General features: G+C 37.3%; 1 protein-coding gene across 1 annotated transcript in view; it reads left to right on the top strand.

Annotated features, from left to right (window-relative positions):
* The window catches only part of ROBO2 (roundabout guidance receptor 2), an 861802-nt gene that overhangs the window by 713660 nt on the left and 129678 nt on the right, over nt 1-18464 (top strand). The window contains exons 3-5 of the mRNA XM_032448447.1: nt 5167-5324; nt 7239-7359; nt 17139-17277. Of these exons, the coding sequence (XP_032304338.1) occupies nt 5167-5324; nt 7239-7359; nt 17139-17277 (418 nt within the window). The remainder of the gene's footprint in view (nt 1-5166; nt 5325-7238; nt 7360-17138; nt 17278-18464) is intronic.

Raw genomic sequence — 18464 nt, 5'->3', positions numbered from 1 at the left:
CTTGAGGCCAAAGAAAGAGGCTGAATCTGAAAGAATGAGTATTCAGTTTGTTTCTTTACTCAGATATCTCTCTACTATTCTCTTCCTCACTTTGATTTACAAGGGCCTTACAAATTGGACATCAAAACTACTGGAGTCTTTGAGAATACCTTAACACTTCTGAAAATTAATCTCTCAGGTTTTGGAAAGTCTGAACATTTTGAGTCATGGTAAATTAGCTAGCATGTATGTCTCCTAGGCAATATCTATATCATGAGATTGAAGAAGGATAGGAAAAGGAAACAAAACCAAACAAAACCAAAAACAAACCAAACAGTATAGCTCTCTACTGCTTTTGCAAAAATGTCCATGATGGTTGACAGGTCTTCCAGAGTTGTACACATGCAGAGGGAGTTCAGGACTCCTTTGGAGTACTGCTTAGAACCATAGCCTAAATTGTGATTTTGTTCCTAACTTCCCTATAAAACTGTGATAGACAATTAAGCAAAAGGTATGGCAGCAGCATCCTCTAAGTGTATCATTCTTTTTCACAAGGAAAGTTGTTTATGACCCCTTTTTCTTTTTTGCTACCCGATTCCAGCAAGCAGTGCCAGCTTGTTTTGAGGCCATTTAAGTAGATTATAAATACTATTACCCAAGCTCTGAAATACCCCCCTGCACATTACATTATTTCAAATACTTTAATCCTTTAATCTGTACACTATGTGACATCTGGTTAGTTATCTGACATAATAATTCATGTTGACTGTGTGTATCATTATGTGTTATATGAGAGAAGTGCCAAGCAGTCATAGTGAGATGAGGATTTAGTTAAATGCCTATGAGGCAGTGACTTGGATCAAGGGAGACCTACCTGCATGTGGCATATGACCAACCTACCACCAGTGCAGCTGTGTAAATTCCTTTAGTGAGTGTAATGATATCCTCAGATAAACACTAAACAGATCAGGAGACACAAGGTAAACTACTAGATCCCAAGTTACAGAAGCACATTAATATTTACTTGATATTTCTTTATACCCTCTAGTCAGTGTGACAGATGTAGCTGTGTTTTAAGATATTATAATTCATTGAAAAATGGGAAAAGGAAGCTTTACCTCCCTCCCCTCCCTGGTAATATCAGATGTTCACTGTCTATATTACTGGGAGGAGGAGAGCCAAGTGCTGGTGGGAGAAGACGGCAATTATTCCAGAGCCTCCTGATGGGCATGTGCTTCTTCCTTCCAGCTTCACTGCTTTGGCCATGGGCTGAGGACTCATGGGACATGGACCAGATTGAAAAAGTAGAAGCAGACAGATGGTTATTTGTAGTCTTCATGTAAATGTAAATCCTATAAAAATGTTTTCTTTCGAAGGGCCTGGAAGCTTTTGCAGTGAAAAGCAGGATTAAGACATGGTTATCTAGCCTAAAATAATTTTGACCTCGACACCTTTCCTCGCACCTCATAAATGTTGTTTTATCTCTGGCTCCTTTAAACAAATGGACAGAGCCTTAGTCAAGGAAATTAATTTGGTTTCCACATAATTCCCTGAGTTTACAAGCGTTGGTTTAGCTTTGGCCTGGATTTGGGCCTAAGCTGCCAGGTGCTGGTGAGCAGTTGCCATGATAGCAGGAATTTCTTTTTATCTTTTTCCCTAACTCTGGCAGGTCCCTGGCCCCATTTATCTTGCTGCTACTGTTGCTAGATGTCATTGCTTTACATTACTGCCCTCATGAATACCTGTAAGTGGGCATGCAGGGTTTTGCATCCCTTAAAGACTGATGTGACAGTTCACAGACATCTATCTTGTTTGAGCAGCACCAGCCTTGTTAGAACTGCAAAGAGACTTATCAAACTTTAATTAACTTTTGTCCACAGAACCATCATCAGCTGTACGTGTGACCTATCTGTCCTTTCCCACCCGGTAGCCTCCCAGTGCCTTCCCAAGAAGCAGAGCCTGGGAGCCTTGTGCAGCTCCAGGGCTGTGTGTAGTTGAGCACGAGGGAGTCAGCACTGCGACCGACCTGGAGGAGGGGAGCAGGGGCCAGGCCGTCAACTCTCTGTCTCTTTGCTTCATTAAATGTGCACTGAGGGCAAGCGTTAATGTTGGATTAGAGCAAAAAAGTACGTGACGTGAAGAGGGGGAGCCTAATGGCAGTGCTTCACCTCTTGCAATGAATTTTTAAAAAGCCCTGAGGAGGGCTGGCTTTGAGAGGGAACAAAAGCCTCTTGCCAGTGTCTGGAGAGGGAATCTGCTCAGGCATGCTAGCAGTTATTTGGAAGCATATGGCAATTGTGGATAATTGGCTGAGGAATATTTTGCAGCTCTCAACCATTTTTCTGTTTTCACAGATGATTGTGCTATTTGATATGGTGAATGCACTAAGCTGTGCTGCAACTTTTCCATTTACCCTCGTAATATGTGTGAGCTCCACTTCCTGTTGATGTTCCCTCCTTCTGTTGCTTTCTGTGTTGCTGAGATCTGCTGCAGTGCCAGGGCAGCTAAGCATGCCAGCCAGCACCCCAAAATCTCCATCATGAGCCCTAGCATGTCACATGGGGGTAACATTCAGATATGCTGGGGTAGCTACACTGATCAGATTAATCTGTGCTTTGTATTGGTGCTGTTACATTCTGTTAAAGGCACTGAGGCAGAAAAATGGCAGCCTATGCCCTTTAATCTTTACCTTATTGGTTTGGAGTTTTTTGTTTGTTTGTTTTGTTTTGTTTTGTTTGTTTGTTTTTCTATTCTTTTAATTCCTTTACTTGGCTTTTTGTTTTTATACTATCTAAACTCAGAGTTTCCCCTTTTCTTCTCTGATTTATTTTCTCTCTGTATTTCACACATTTTTCTCTCTTTCAGTTTCAACTTTATTTTTACCTATTTCATTTTTCTCACACAACATCACTTATTTTTCTCCAAAGCACAGAATACTATACATGGAAATACTGAGATATATCTATCCAAGATTTGCGTATGTGTTGAGGAACACAGCAAGTTTAAATAAACACTGTAGTGTCAGTTTTGTCTCCCATCAAGTCACATTTGCAGTAGGGCCTGAGTAAAGGAATGTGATAAAATTAAATCACCTTTTAGCTTCATATTCTGCAGCTGATTAGAACCTTGCATAGCTGCAAGAATGATTCAGAGAAAGTGAATGTAATTTGCTGTGTATCACCCCTAAGAAACTCTGTTCTTCAGCTTCATGTAGCATTCAAGGAAAAGGATTTCCTTGGAATTGCTGCCAAGATTTAGGAGTGGGAAGGATAAAGTCATTGTGATGTTGGAACTGCTGATTTTCTGGGGATTTTCCACTAATGTATTTGCACTGGAGTTCTGCAATTATATAGTCTAGCCAATATAAGTTAATATTAATTTTTGTGTTACATTAGCAGAAAAAGCTCATGTTTCCTATTTGCCAGTTGTGTGAAAGAGAACAAATCACTGCCTAGAAGCACTTTTTTTCCTGTGTAGCATAATATACCAGAGACGTGTGAAAGTGCTTCCCCAAATAGGTGCTTTTGTAAGACCTTTTTTTTTCCCTCTCATTCTTTCCCTGAGGGTGCTGAGGTATCAACTTTCTTGGCTTTGTTTGAAAAATGGTGTAATGCAAAATCATAGAATCATCGAACGTATTGGGTCAGAATAGACATTACAGATCATCCAATTTCAACTTCCCTGCATAGGTGGATTGCCACCCACCAGCTCAGCTGCCCAGTGCCCTGTCTAACTGGGCACTGGCTACCTCCAGGGATCAGGCATCCACAACTTCTCTGGGCAGCTTGTGCCCATCCCTCACCACTCTCTGAGTAAAAAATTTCCTCCTAATATCTAATCTAAATATCCCCTCTTTTAGTTTAAAGCCATTTCCTTTTGTTCTATCACTATCAGATCACACAAAAAAAGTCAGTCTATTTATAATTTCCTTTGGAAGGCTGCAGTGAGACCTCTCCTGAGCCTTCTCTAGATTGAAAATGCCCAAGTCTCCAACTCTTTTTTTATAGGAGTGGTACAGCCTACTATCTTATCATACTACTTCTGTGTTGTGCATTTTGAAAGGTTACTCTATTTATCTTGAAACACTATAAATTCTGCTTCTATCAATTTGATTATTGGAAATCAAAGATACTGGAGTGTTTTGTATTAATGAGAAATATTTTTGAGTTGAGTTGTTTATTAACTGTTGGATAATATGTATCTATTGGGTATGTTACTTGAGAATAATGAGTTCTTGCCAGAGTTACATCCATTTCCAACTGTGTCAATTTTATTTTATGCTTGAAGAGCAAGGTGTAAATATTCACTTTCTTACAGTTAGGAAAGGAATTAACTACCAATTAATTCCCTCCTTCCTCTGGGATCTATCTGTGTATCCCAAAATGCAGAACAGTGTGTTACATTGTATGCCATTTTGAGTGCTACCTTTATAAGCCTTTTCTTGTGGCTTATTACAGAACAGAAAAATATTCACTTCCAAATGTTAAAGTGGGGCACATTTCATTAATACTGAAAGCAGTAAATTATCTCTGCTTATGAGATGAAACTGAGCAATTTCTGCTGAACTCTTCCTGACTTGCTCCTTCACTAAGATACGGTGTTTTCTAATTTCTCAGAGGGCCATGTTTCCATTAAGGTCAAGAACTGTTTAAAAGCCTTACGCAGCTGAAATTCAAGAAGGGGAAATGCCCTAAATTCTGTTTCAGTAGTTCATCTAGATACCTTTTCAGTTTTATGTTTATAAGGATGTCGATTAACCTAGAGACTAGGATACATGTGGAAGAATAATGATGAAATGGATATCATTGTAGCGTACTGAAGCCAGCTATTTGTACCTAATCCTTTTTTTATATGAGTTCAATTTATGTGAGAAGCTAACATGCATTGCCTAATTTAATTTTCAAACACCTTGGTAATTCAGATATTTTTTCTTTTCTGTGTTGTGGGACAACAGTAGTCAAAGTTGCAAAAGTATTAAGAACCCCAAAAAAAACAACTAAAAAACAATCCCAACCTACCTCTTTTACAAGGAGTATTGCTTCCTATAAGGGAAAGTAAACCTTATGTTAGGGGTGAAACAACTAACGGGTGCTATAGATCTTATATATATATATATATATATTTCCCTCTTATACAAGGATGTCACTTCAACTAACGTTTTCTCCTCTCCCTCATTTACTACATTAGTGCTGCGAGATGACTTCCGCCAAAACCCTACAGATGTTGTTGTGGCAGCTGGAGAACCTGCAATACTGGAGTGTCAGCCACCTCGTGGACACCCTGAGCCTACCATCTACTGGAAAAAGGATAAAGTCCGTATTGATGACAGGGAAGAGCGGATCAGTGTGAGTACATCTCATATGGTTGTTGATAGACATGAAGCCTGCATTAAAAGCACAGCAGCTGAGCACAGCAGCTTGTCTTTGGGTCTTTCTTTTGTGTACCCAATAACATACATCACTGTAATGGAAACCAGAAACTGCTTGGCTTTGAAGTCACCAACTTGGAATAGGACTGGCTTTGGGTATTTGCTGTGTTGAGTCTGTGGAAGGACAGACAGAGGAGCCATGGGTTCCAAAATTGCATAGACAGGGAAAAGTAAATCTAAACATACTCATCATTCCCATAGTGACTCGTTATTATACTTGTGAGTTTTCCTCTGTTTGTTCCTTCTGATCTGTGTGTCCAGCTTGAACTTCGTGAGGCTTGCATTCTGCAAGACTTATAACTGAGTCCTGTTAGAGCAGTAAATTTGATTGTGTGAAGTATGATGTTAGATATGAGCTGTCCCACTTTGGAACTCAGTGGATGCCTTTGACAAGTTTGGCCTTACATTTTCTTCAGTTCTCTACAGAATGAGAGCAATATCAGACCCTACGTAAGAGAGGTGCCTTAAAGATAAAACCAGTCATATCAGTGAGGTACATGGTGTTCTATGTGAGATGAAAACAACCAACCAAACAAACAACTAACCAACCAAACAAAAACAGAAACTGAGTATGATTACATTAATAAGCTAAAAATTAGTTTGGAAATTGAGCTGTGTGTTCTAAAGAAAGTCTGAAATTATATTCTAAAGTTTAATTGTTCCTGAATAAGAGTGTGTAGTGAGTAGATGTGTAATGATGGTATTTTTGTGGTGGTTCCTTCTTTGTACTGAATGAAAAAGGGTCCAGCACAGTCAAATTATTCCATGCCGTGTGCAAACTGGTGGGACAAAATAAGGATGCATGGACATATTTAATTCCTTGTTTTAATATTATTAAGCTTTTCACTACTGATATTAATTTAATAGAGTGGTTTTTTGTTTGTTTGTTTGTTTGTTTGTTTGTTTGTTTTGATTGATTGATTGATTGGTTGGTTGATTGTTTTACATTGTTGTATATGGTGATATGTAATTCATCCAGTGCTTCAATGTTGAAGTACTGTTATTCATTGGTTTGGATGTCTAAGAATCTAAGTAGTTGCTATTTCTGGTATTATGGGCCAGATTAGCTACTCAAGAAAAGGGTGAATGGAAAGTTGCAGAGAACTGTGTGTCACTCCCTGACTTTTTAAGTTTCTGTGGCCATTATTCCTAGTTTATTTGGAAGCACTACCTCCATCTCTTAACACTTACTGTGACTTTGTAGCTTGCAAATTTGTTACTTTATTTCTTTCATCTACCCTACTCTTTCACTCTACAAACATCTTTTGCTTCTGTAGCCAAGAAAATATTAAGCTTTATGGGAGTGAGGTGAATTCTTGATTTGGGCGTGTTTCAGTTTGTTTTCATCAAGGAAAAGAAAAAAAAAAAAATCTATCTTAATCAGTGAACAATAAAACTATTCAGGCAACAGTAACAATAAAATGAACTGGCTAAATAAAACTAAGTGAAACTGTGTTTTTCTTAAGAGAGATGTCAAGAGTGCTTTACATATCATCACGCAAGAAATAGAAGCATGCTGCATTGGCAAAGAGGCAGAAAGCAGTGATAGTCTTTGAAAAGTAAAGCATCTGATGAAAATTGAGGGGAAAAAAAGTACATTTAAAATCAATCAGTAAGATATAATGTGTTCTAGATTGTTTTTAAGATATTTAAAGGTATGGGATTATTATTTTGTAGACTTACAAATATTTACAATATTTATTATATATATATTTAATATATATTTATTATTTAAATGCCTTAATTGTGGAACTTGTTTGCCTGAGTAGTTTTTTTTCCCAATATCTTCTGTTCATCTGAATTTTAAAATGTATTTCTTGTTTTGAAACAGATCCGCGGTGGGAAGCTGATGATGGCCACCACGCGCAAGAGCGACGCCGGCATCTACGTCTGCGTGGCCACCAACATGGTGGGGGAGAGGGACAGCGAGCCGGCAGAACTGGCTGTCTTTGGTAAAGCTACTCTAGCTTTTGTTTCTGTTTCACTAGAAATGTTATATATTGAATTGATCTAGGTGACTCATCAAAACATGAGGCAAAATCAGGTTAGCAAAATGGAATAATATTGCTTAAGTTGCATTTTCAGCTAGTGGTTTCAGTGGCTACAGTTTAATGGTGCAAGATTTTCCTTCTAAGCAGATTGTTTAAATTTATTTGAAGGTCCTTAGTTTTATGCACATGCTTAGAAATAATAATACCGGAAAATAATACTCTTCCTTTCTAATTTGCCAAATGTAATTTAGCCACTTTTAGTACAGTTGACAGCACCTACTTAACAGAGGTATGGACCAGTATTGCCTATTTAAATAATTACTTATTCATGTGAAATCAGACCTTTGGAGGAGAGCACAGAAGAGCTGAATGGACCAGTAAAAAGTCATTAGAGAAAATCGGAGATCAACTTTTTGAATATGTAGTGATATTTCTGTCATTTGTCTTTTAAAGGACACGGAGCTTTTCATCCAGAAAACTAAGGACATTATTTTGGGTTTAGGTGTTGATTAATGAATAGAAAATGGCTAGGAGAGAGTCCAGAGTAATACTGATCTTTGAGCTCAGTGCATCCTGCTAACAACTGGATAAGAAGCAAGGCCATTAAATCCTGCTGTGGTACATCCTGTAGTCATGACATTTCTATTTACCGGTAGCTGTGATTCTGTAGGAATCAGTCAAGACATCTTGAGCAAACAAAGGAAAATCAATAAAGAAAAAAGCCTTTACTGCTAAAAGAAATAATTAGATACATACGAAAAAGAAATACTCTTAGTGCTCCTTCCTACTACACCTTCTTAATAAAATACTGAAATTCCAAACAAGACTGCTTATAATTCTAGTAAGATTTTCCAGAGATACCTAAGCTACTTTGCAGAGTAGGTGCTCCTTGTTTGCTCACATAATGCCTAATGTGGTGTACCAGAAAACTAAATTGTAGATATTACTGTCTGTGTCTGCATATATATACAGCTCAGCAACTTTGTCCACCTTAAAACATATGTTGTGGGTCTCATTAAGGAACACAGAAAAGTTTCTGCTTGACAAGATTCATGAGTGACTTGAGGATTTGCTGTTCTCTCATATTACAAGGCTGTGAAGGCTTCCACTCTACTTATTTTCTCATGTATTCATGGAAACATATGATTTAAAAACAGAAATAGTATACCTTGCAGAAAACACAGAAAGGATCTCCATTATATTATCATGTCCTTCACAATCTATTGAGGTCATGCATAGTCAACTACAGTGTTCTGATTTTGGAGAGACTTTAATAATAGCAATCAACTTATAAAATATCATCTACTTTGTGAATGCAGAACAAAATTAGCAATTAATGAAATTAAAAGCTTTAATTATATTTTACTGTGCTAGTCTGCTTTAATATATATATATATATATTTAAAATTTACTTCCAATATGGTATCTTCCTATATAAAATTTCTAACCTGTATAGGTGTTCCCTTCCTGTCTTCCTTTTTCCTATGAATAGCATGCAGAAGAAGTAGCTCAACTTATAATCTGTTATTTGACAAGATAATTCTACTTTTATATGCCCTTCCCTGCATGCCATCTAGCCCTGAAACTGTGATGGTATATTGGGCTCACTGTATAGATGTGTTCAGTTTAATTCTGGCCCACTCTATACAAAAGAAGATGACCTAGCTTTTTCTTCCATCAGCAGAACAGTTGTACTCCTCTCCCATAGTACAGGCAGCAGATTCTGCACGGGTGCTCTGAAGTGCATTACCCATTATGTTTACAGGAAGCAATGTATCTTATGGAGATAGTTCAATCGGTCTTGACTGTAAACGCTGATTAGCAGATTGATATTATTGTTTTTTTAGTTTTGTTTTATTTTTTGTTTGCTTGCTTTTGTTGTTGTTGTTGTTTGTTTGTTTTAATAACAAACCCAGAAAAACCTTTCCGTACAGTGAGGGCAGCCTTAAACTACACTGTTCTCGGAAATTTCACAGTAGGTCACAAGGCTTTCTATGATTCAGCCACTGTTACTTTTGGCTCTACAAGTTTTTCTGCAATACCTGAAGTTAATTTCTGCATATCACTTCTGACAGATCTCTGGCTTCCGGTGCAGTAAATTTAGCTTGAGGCATTGCCTGTGGAAAAACTGAGTCAGTATGCTAGTAACTGGAGGCCCATTGGGAACAGCATGGAAGCCTAGCCTAAAAGACTTTCCTTTCCTGAGTTAAACATAAAATAAAATAAAATAAAATAAAATAAAATAAAATAAAATAAAATAAAATAAAATATAAAGAGGGCAATAAAACCCTTGGAAAGAAATAGGGGAAGAAAATATGTTTCCCATATGCAGAATGTATTCACTCAGATGGGTACTCATTCAACAAACTTTGCTGAGAGATTTTTGAAGGTAATACCTGTACAGCTCTCACAGAACAAGTAATTTTTTTTATTTTATTTTTTTTCCCAAACCCATATGCATAGGAAACATAGTTTTCAACATTTAGGCCCTCACCTGGGATGAAGATCTTCAAGCAGTCTGTTAGAATCTGCGCACACTGAATTTCTTTCATTTCTAAGATATTATTCTTCAACAAGCAAAAACTTGTGAAAGTGAATACTTCCAAAGGAAAATATAAAATTGATAACATAATCAGAGCTTCTCAAAATTATTCCTGTGTTTGAATAGTGACAGCAATGGTATTAGACGTGGTTACTCTCCTTTTCCACAGTTGCTTGTTTTTGCCTTTGTGATGCCCCAAGGTGTAATCTTGGAGTATAACATGGATACATATTCTGTCAGACTTGGGGTGGCTTTAAAGGAAAGTTAATAACTAATCCATCAATCCTCATATCCACAGAAAGAGGAAACATAGCACTTTTTGACTATGGACACATTTTTTAAGTGCCATATTCAGAAGCATGATACAAATTAGGCTGCTTTGTATTTGGGTTAATAGCCTTTGGCTGAAAAAAATTCAGGCAAGATGAAACACAGAAACAATTTCATTTCAATTTGTAAGAAAGCTAGGTTTATAAACACATAATAAGGAAACAGAAATTAAATAAAGTAATAATTACTTTTAAGTTAGCCTTTACCATTTTGTCATACTCTCACACTGCTCTCAAGTAAGTTTTCAGGATGGTTTAACTATTTCAGACTCCTTTTTGTTCCTTTGGACTTTAAATGTTATGTTTGAAGAGAATGTACAAAGATATATCTTGTATATTGATTCTTAAGCTCAGTGAAATCAATGAAAGCCTTAATATATCAACTTCAAGAGACTGGCACCAGGCAGTGAAAAGAAGTGAGTTATATTTAGAATAACCTCAAAAGAATATAAATTGTAGCTAATAAGAGTATGAAAATATCTTAAAAGATATGTCAGTTTAGACATATTAAAGATTGTTTTGTGTTAATCTTTGATTTTATCTTTGGTACCCAAACCTTTCTTCAGCTAATAAGGTCCTGTGGGATGAAGAGGTACTTTCTTCTGATGCTTGAAGAAATATTTGCGTTTGATGTTCTCTTGATATTGTCAGACTAAAACAGATACCATAGTTCCAGCAAGAGTATACTGTGATGACAAGATGTTAGAAGAAGAAATCCGAAAAACCCTTAATGAAGACATTGTGCCCCATTTTTCTTTCCTGAATTCTGACGATATGGAAGGCCCTAGCAGAATCTTGTCACATCGTATCTTGCAAATTAGTCCCAAAAGATTTCTCAGCCATGTGGAAAACCTTCCTAAATCAAGTTTACATTCACAGTTCAAGGCAGAGATGTTAGCAGTGTGCATTTTGTCTTTCAGAGCTTAACTCTTCCTGTTTTTCTTCAAATCCTTAATACTTCCCATTTGCAGCATGCTTGTGGCAAGTTTGTAAAGAATCATTGTGGCTTTGCAGTATTTGTCATCCATTGGTACTAATAAGACGCACTAGGATGATTCAACAGTGAAAAAGTGTTTGATCAAACTCCAAATTTTGTATTTATGCTTAGTAAAACCTATCTCTGCAATTAACACCTTGTTAAAGGTATGCAATAGGAGGAAAACAATGAGTTGAAAAAAGTAATTTTAGTTAATTTGCAAGCACCTCCTACTGTGCTCTGCATCCTCACTGTGCAGGCTCATTGCATGTTGGCTAGCTCAGAAGTGTGGAACGTCTACAGAAGTGCTTAGTTTTCAAACTCTTAAAAGTGCCTAAAAATTGGTAATAGAAGGATATCTTCAAATAGTAAAACGTGCTGCTGCAACTGTATTTTCATTTGTGTGGCTAGCGTCCTGGCATGCTATCTTCTCCCTCATCTTCATTTTTGGCAGAGCTTTACTTTATGCAGCTCATGTTGCAGGTAATGAATTATCTGCATTATTGACAGCAGTTTGAAGTGAAACTTTCTTCCAATCATCTAATGGTTCTTTCCCTTGCATCAGAACACTAAAGCAAAAAAATGTTTTGTTTTGCTTTTTTTAACTATCTACTACTAAGTCCCTCCCCAGAATCATCGATTTAACTCATGTTCTATTACTTCTTTATAGAACAGGAGAATATTTTCACAAAATGATGCCTTCTCTCCAGCAAAGGAGAAAACAGTTTTAAATCAGATTGAGTCTTCACATTATGGAGACCATCAAATCTTTCACTCTAGCAGTTGCCTCAGCAGACAAAATATATTAAGGTAGTTAGGATCATTTTAATTAGATTGAAATCCCATATATGGTTGTCTGACTTTTTGAGGAACTGAGAAAGGGCAGTAATACATCTGAAGGTCATCCGAATCTCTCTAATATAGTGTGATACACAGACCTGTTGTTAAATGGAGGGGAAATTGAGTTCTGGGGTTTACTTGTGTCAGCACCCAAAGCAAGGAAGAATTTTTTTTATGTTTCTGGCTTGAATCAATTCTGTGATTTTCTTCCAGTATATATCTCAAGTACTGCAACATACTGTAGGCATCTAGATTGCAGTAACAATCCTCTTTTGTAACTGCAAGCAAAGTTTATTCTGAAGTTAGAATGGTCACTTTCTAAGAGTACAACTCTTAGACATGACATATAGCCATGGTCTATTTTATAGCTCTCTTCAAAGATTTTTAATATTCATCAGAGAAAGCCTGGAAAGTAGGTACTTCATTTTCTGACAAAAAACTTATAAAATAACTATTAAAAGTTTTATATATGTTTATGTTTTAAGTTTATTACCCTTTGTTTTTCAAATATATTATATTTTGAAAACACTTGACAGAGTAACAGTGTCTGTTTATGCCATGAGGTCTGTGGGCAAATCATTTCAAAAGAAAACAAAAAATCATGGTGTATTTTCTCAGGTTTTCCTCGGAAACTGTATTTGACCTGGCTATGCAAAGATACATTTTCTATTTAGCATGCTCAGGCAAGCAGTGCTGTGTCTCCTGAGAGATTAATGCTGTAAGCAAGTTATGCAGGTGACTCAAATCCAGTTAATCTCACATAAAGAATGTTAATTGCATTAGCAATGGCATTCACTCTGATCACTTTATAGCTGTATAATTAGCAATTGGATATATTCAAGGTGTTGTCTGAATGATATGAAAACAGGAAACAACATGAGAGAGAACTTGTTCTTTCCCAAATCATACTGCGAGTAATGTAGAGATAATGGAAAAAATAGAAATAGCACTCATTGTTACCTGCATGTCATTGATAACTGTTATCTGTACTTACAAAGCTATATTTTCTAGTAAAACTACTTCAGAAAATGCAATTTTTAGAGCCTGATCTGAAACTTTTATTATATACTCCTAAACTGTCTTGGTGTGGAATCAAGTGATTTACATAATGATCTTTTGGACATTTACTGCTTCATCAGCAGAGTTCTCTTCAAAATGTGATAGGAATTTCTTTTCTCATTTCCTGTATAGAAGTGTTTATAGCCACAAGTAGCAGTTTCATAAATATGCAAGTCTTAGTTTCTTAGCTGTTTACCTGCAACTTTTGTAAACATGGTCAACAACCATTTCTGTAGGCAGGTCAGGCAAACATAAAGGTAGATGTAGAATTATTATGTTCAAAGCTGACTAACTTTGAATCACCTATAAGGATGTTTACTGGGATATAATTTCTTGGTTAAGGATCATCTACCACTAAAATGTAGAATGTGTTTTTTGCAAGCTAAGACAAACATTGGACTGAGTTCTTTTAGATTAGAAGTTGTAGAGAAAAACTTACAGAAAGTTTAATTAACATATTCCCTTTCTGATGCATGTCTTCACAGACAGTCTATGTGTGTTGTTTAATGCTAAGGCAGACAGCTAATGCTTTTGCTACTTTGACCAGTCCAAATGTTTGTCAGACTAAAATGACTTAATCTGAAATCTTCCATGCTTGATGTCTACTTTAGCTGATTTTAATTTTTGTTGCTTTTTAAATTTTCGTAGAATCAGAGAATCATTTGAATTGGAAGAGACCTTTGAAAATCATATATTCCAACTACCCTGCAGTGAACAGGGACACCTACAGCTAGATCAGGTTGCTCAGAGTCCCATCTAGCCTCACCTTGAAGATCTCCGAGGGCAGGGCTTCCAACACATCTCTGACAACCTGCTCCAGAGCTTCACTACTCTTAAGATATATATTTTTGTCCTTATATCCACTCTCATTCTCCCCTTTTAGGAAATCATTTCTCCCAGTCCTGTCATCACAAAGCTTGCTGTAGTGTCTGTCCCCTTTCTTTTAAAAGTCCCCCTGAAGATACTGGAAGTTCCTCCCAGGGCTTTCTCTTTGCCAGACTGAATAGCCCCAACTCTCTCAGTCAGTTCTCACAGGGGAGGTGCTCCATCCCTTGGGTAATTTTTGTGGCTGTCCTCTGAACATGCTCCAACAGATCTATGTATCTCCTGCACCGTGGACCCCACATCTACATACTGTACTCCAGGTGAGGTTTCACCAGTGCAGAATAGAGGGACAGGATCACCTCCCTCAGCTTCCTGGCCATGTTTGTTTGTTTGTTTTTAATGCAACCCAGGATACATATGGTTGGCTTTCTGAGCTGCCAGGGCACATTGCTGGTTTCATTCAGTACATTCAGTACACTCTGGTCATTTTCAGCAGGGCTGTCTCTATCCTTTATACTGATAGTGGGGGTTGCTGTGACTCAGCTTTAAGACCTTGCACTTGAATTTACTGAAACTCATAAAATTCACCTGGACCAACTGCTCAATCCATCTAGGTCTCTTTGAATAGTATCCTATCCCTCTGATGTGTTGACAACACCACACATCTGCTGTCATCCACAAACTTGCTGAGGAAGCTCTCAGTCCCACTGTTGATGTTACTGATATTTACAGATATTACAGAACATTGGTCCCAATACTCAGGTCCACTGCTTGTCACTGATCTCTGTTTGGACACTGAACCACCACTCTCTGGGTACAGTCTCATCCAGTTCCTCATTAATCAAATGATCCACCTATCAGATCAGTGTCTTTCCAGTTTGGAGAGAGGATGTTATCGGGGACTGTGTTAGAGACCTTACTGAAGTCCAGCCAGATGACACCACTGGCTTTTTCCTTATCCGTTGATGCAGATACACAATCATAGAAGGCACTAGGTTGGACTGGCAGGACTTGTTCTTGGTTGCCATGCTGACTGTCCTGTATCACCTCTCTCTCTTCTACGTGCCTTAGCATAACTTCCAAGAGGATCTGTTCCATCATCTTCCCCAGCATAGAGTTGAGACTGACAGGTCAGTAGTTCCCTGGGTTATTCTTTCTACATCAGTATGCCCAATTGCTACAGCAAGCTTCAGGCACAGGATATAGAACAAATTGGAACAAAAAGTAGGAGAACAAGAATGACTTGGGAGAAACAGGGAGAAGAAAGTCTGCCCACTTAGACATGTTATTATATCTAACACCAGGAAAAGTGATGTTGATTCTTGAATGTGTCTGTTGTTCTGCTGACAAAATATATTTTTCTCTGCCTTTGGATAACTCTGCTTGCATTATTGAGTTCCTATGTGATGCTGTATCACTGATATAAATAATTATTAACAGGTTTTTTTGTTTGTTTGTTTTTGTTTTTGTATTCCTTCTTTTCTTCCTTACTATTTCAATTTGTAAGAGTGGTTCACGTTTTATCAGATGCAGGTGAATTCAATGGAAGCTGAGCTTTGAACAGATAAAATGGATGCTAAATTCTCAAGAAAAAATAAATTGACAGTTTTGTGTCTCAAATTAGGCATGAAAATTTAGCAGATTTTTTTTTTTTTTACCTTGCTTTCTGAGATCTCTGTCACACCCCTCTGAGAGGGGCTGTGAAAATAAATGAATTGTTTATGAAGCATTGAGATAGAAGTAATGGAGATCAGGAGGAAAGTAATAATTCCTTACTTGAAGAGAGTTTTGAGTAGTACAACAGGAGGCCACCCACTAAACAGACAACAAAAGCAAAATATTAAACACCTGCTCATTAGATGAATACCAACACTATGGAATTGTTTAGGGGAAAAGTTGTATGTGATCATATAATTGCAACCATTCTCATTAGGCAGAAAGGGAATAAAGAAAAGGTGTACAAACAGCCTTAATTTTGACAGTTCTGAGACTTAGGTGCTGCATGTTAGATTTTGCAACCTTATTATTGTCCTTTTAATGTTTTTGTTGTTGTTGTGTTTTTGGCTGTTTTTTGCTTTGTTTTGTTTTAATTTGCATATATTAAACATCTATAGCAAGCCCATAAATGCAGCTCTGTGGTTAGGAGAACAATTTGCCTAAGTCTGAGTCTGGTATTGCCTACATCTGTGTCAATTTTGAATAATTTTCTAAGTGACATCATACCCCTCAACTTGCTGAGAATGAAATGTGAAACATAGCATGTAAATGGTTTTAAATGTCTTTATAACAAATCTGTGTCAGGAGTGGAAATATTACCTCATGTAAACCCAGTCTTACAATGGTTTGTCTCTGGCGTAATTAATTTATGACAATAAAAGTGTGGTATGGCTAGAAGAGGACAGCACAAAATTTAAGCAATCCAAAGGCAACATGGAAACTAACCCCAGTGACATCCTTTCAAATGAAATTACCGGTACTTTGAGTTTGTACCACTGTAACTGAGATCAGATTGTGGCTCTGCATCTGGATTTCAAGCAGGCCTGTAAAACATTATGATGATTAATAATATTTGTAGCTGTGCAGACTAAAATAACAAGGGTAAACAGAACTTATTATTCAGGCCTTAATTTATTTTTCCGTGATGAAGTTAGTGATGGGGATCAGTGAAGATTTGACCTCAGCACAATAGCCCTCAATCGGCTGGGACACCTAACATAGTTTGCATTTTTCTCCAAAGCATCAAGGTATTGATTATTGCCAAAGGCAAGATATCTCTGTAGGCAGCTCATATATTCCTGGAGCAGACATTACCTTTTAAATCACACTCAGAGAATGCAGCAGTGCAGAGCCAAAGAGTTCACATGGAAGGGCATGATCTGGAAGACATCCTCAGTGCTGTGACAGGCAGACATCACATCATGGCACATGCTTCATGCTAGTGGCACTCAGCATTTATGTGAAGGCCAGACATGGCAACCTCAGCATCTCCAACCCAGTTGTCACTGTTCTGGCTGCCGGTGCACATCATCAGTTCCACTTGTCTGAATTTGTGGAACTCAGCCCTCTTCTATCTTCTGAGGATCGGTAAACAAAAATTTGCTGAAAAGTCAAGTTTTTTTTTCATTTCAGCCCTCTGACTCACTGAGGAATTTTAATGTCTCTTTTCAAGAGCGGCCGACATTTCTCAGGCGACCAATCAACCAGGTGGTGCTGGAAGAGGAGGCCGTGGATTTCCGGTGCCAGGTGCAGGGGGACCCACAGCCGACTGTCCGCTGGAAGAAGGATGACGCAGACCTGCCAAGAGGAAGGTAAGAGCAGTGTTTGTGTTTCCCTTGCATTCAAACGTCACTGTTGAGTAACTCTGAAACTACTCTTGACTGCATGTGCTTGTTATTTGATATAGCAAGACAAGCCTTATCTTACAGATTACAGACAAATTTTCCTCTTTCTACACCTAGCGATGTTCTCCTCATATTTGTTATTTTGTTGTTGGTTGTGGAACTTCCTTGTGTTTGGTGGTTTTTTTTTTCCCTATATTTTCCTTTTGGCCACATTCCTATGTTACAAAATAATTATAGTAGACACCTGCTTCAATAAGTATTGCAAATTATTATTATGGTTTTCTGTTGTTAATTCCATTTTCAAAAATACCTTGGTCAGTAATAATGAAGTGAGATAAACTGAAAACTCAGTATGTGAATGGATTTTGTTTCTATAATCCACTGATGATAAATTCTAGGAACATTGATACCATATCCATAGTCTTTCAGAAATCCTTCTCTGTTTTTCTATCTTCCTTCTACCTTTTTTACTGACATATGTGAAAACAAAGAGAAAAGCAATTGCAGTAATTTCTGGTGGCAAATAGAAAAAGTATTGCTCCACCAATTGGTGTGTTGAGTAATAATTGGGAAATAATTCCAGGCTATTACAGTTTTAATTTTATAAGTCCCGGGTGAACTGTAAACATCTCCACTCACAGTTGGATTTGGGAGGAAACAACTTCTAAGGAAGTAAGTGTCTTTAGAAATATGAAAATTTGAAAAATCTTAATTTAGGTATTTTGTTTAATTGTCCTTGTAATTACCCAGAAATTTATGAACAATCATGCTTTGAAACTAAGAACAGATGGACATAAGTTTATTCTGAGTGTGCAGGTCTTTATTCCAAATTTTCTCTGTTTTGAATTAATGATCTAAAGCAGCTGTCAGCTGATATTTTTGAATTTAAGACCCAAAAGTTTTTCTCCTCGTGAATATTTTTAAAACGTCTGGGGAAAAAAAAAAAAAAAAAAAAAAAGTCTTGCTGTCACTCAGAGGGAGCTTCTTTTTTCAAATCCTATGGGGATGATCTGAGATTTCAAAGACATTTTACACTGATTAACTTTTATGGAGTCCAAACAGTGAATGTGAGCACAGTGAGGTGGTGGCTGGTGTGTTTCAGTGGTAGCCACAGCCACATTTCAGTGAGCCATGCAGATTTTTACATGCATGGC

The sequence above is a fragment of the Coturnix japonica genome, chromosome 1 (assembly GCF_001577835.2).
Source record: "Coturnix japonica isolate 7356 chromosome 1, Coturnix japonica 2.1, whole genome shotgun sequence".
Lineage (NCBI taxonomy): Eukaryota > Metazoa > Chordata > Aves > Galliformes > Phasianidae > Coturnix > Coturnix japonica.
This window is presented reverse-complemented; position numbering and strand designations above follow the sequence as displayed.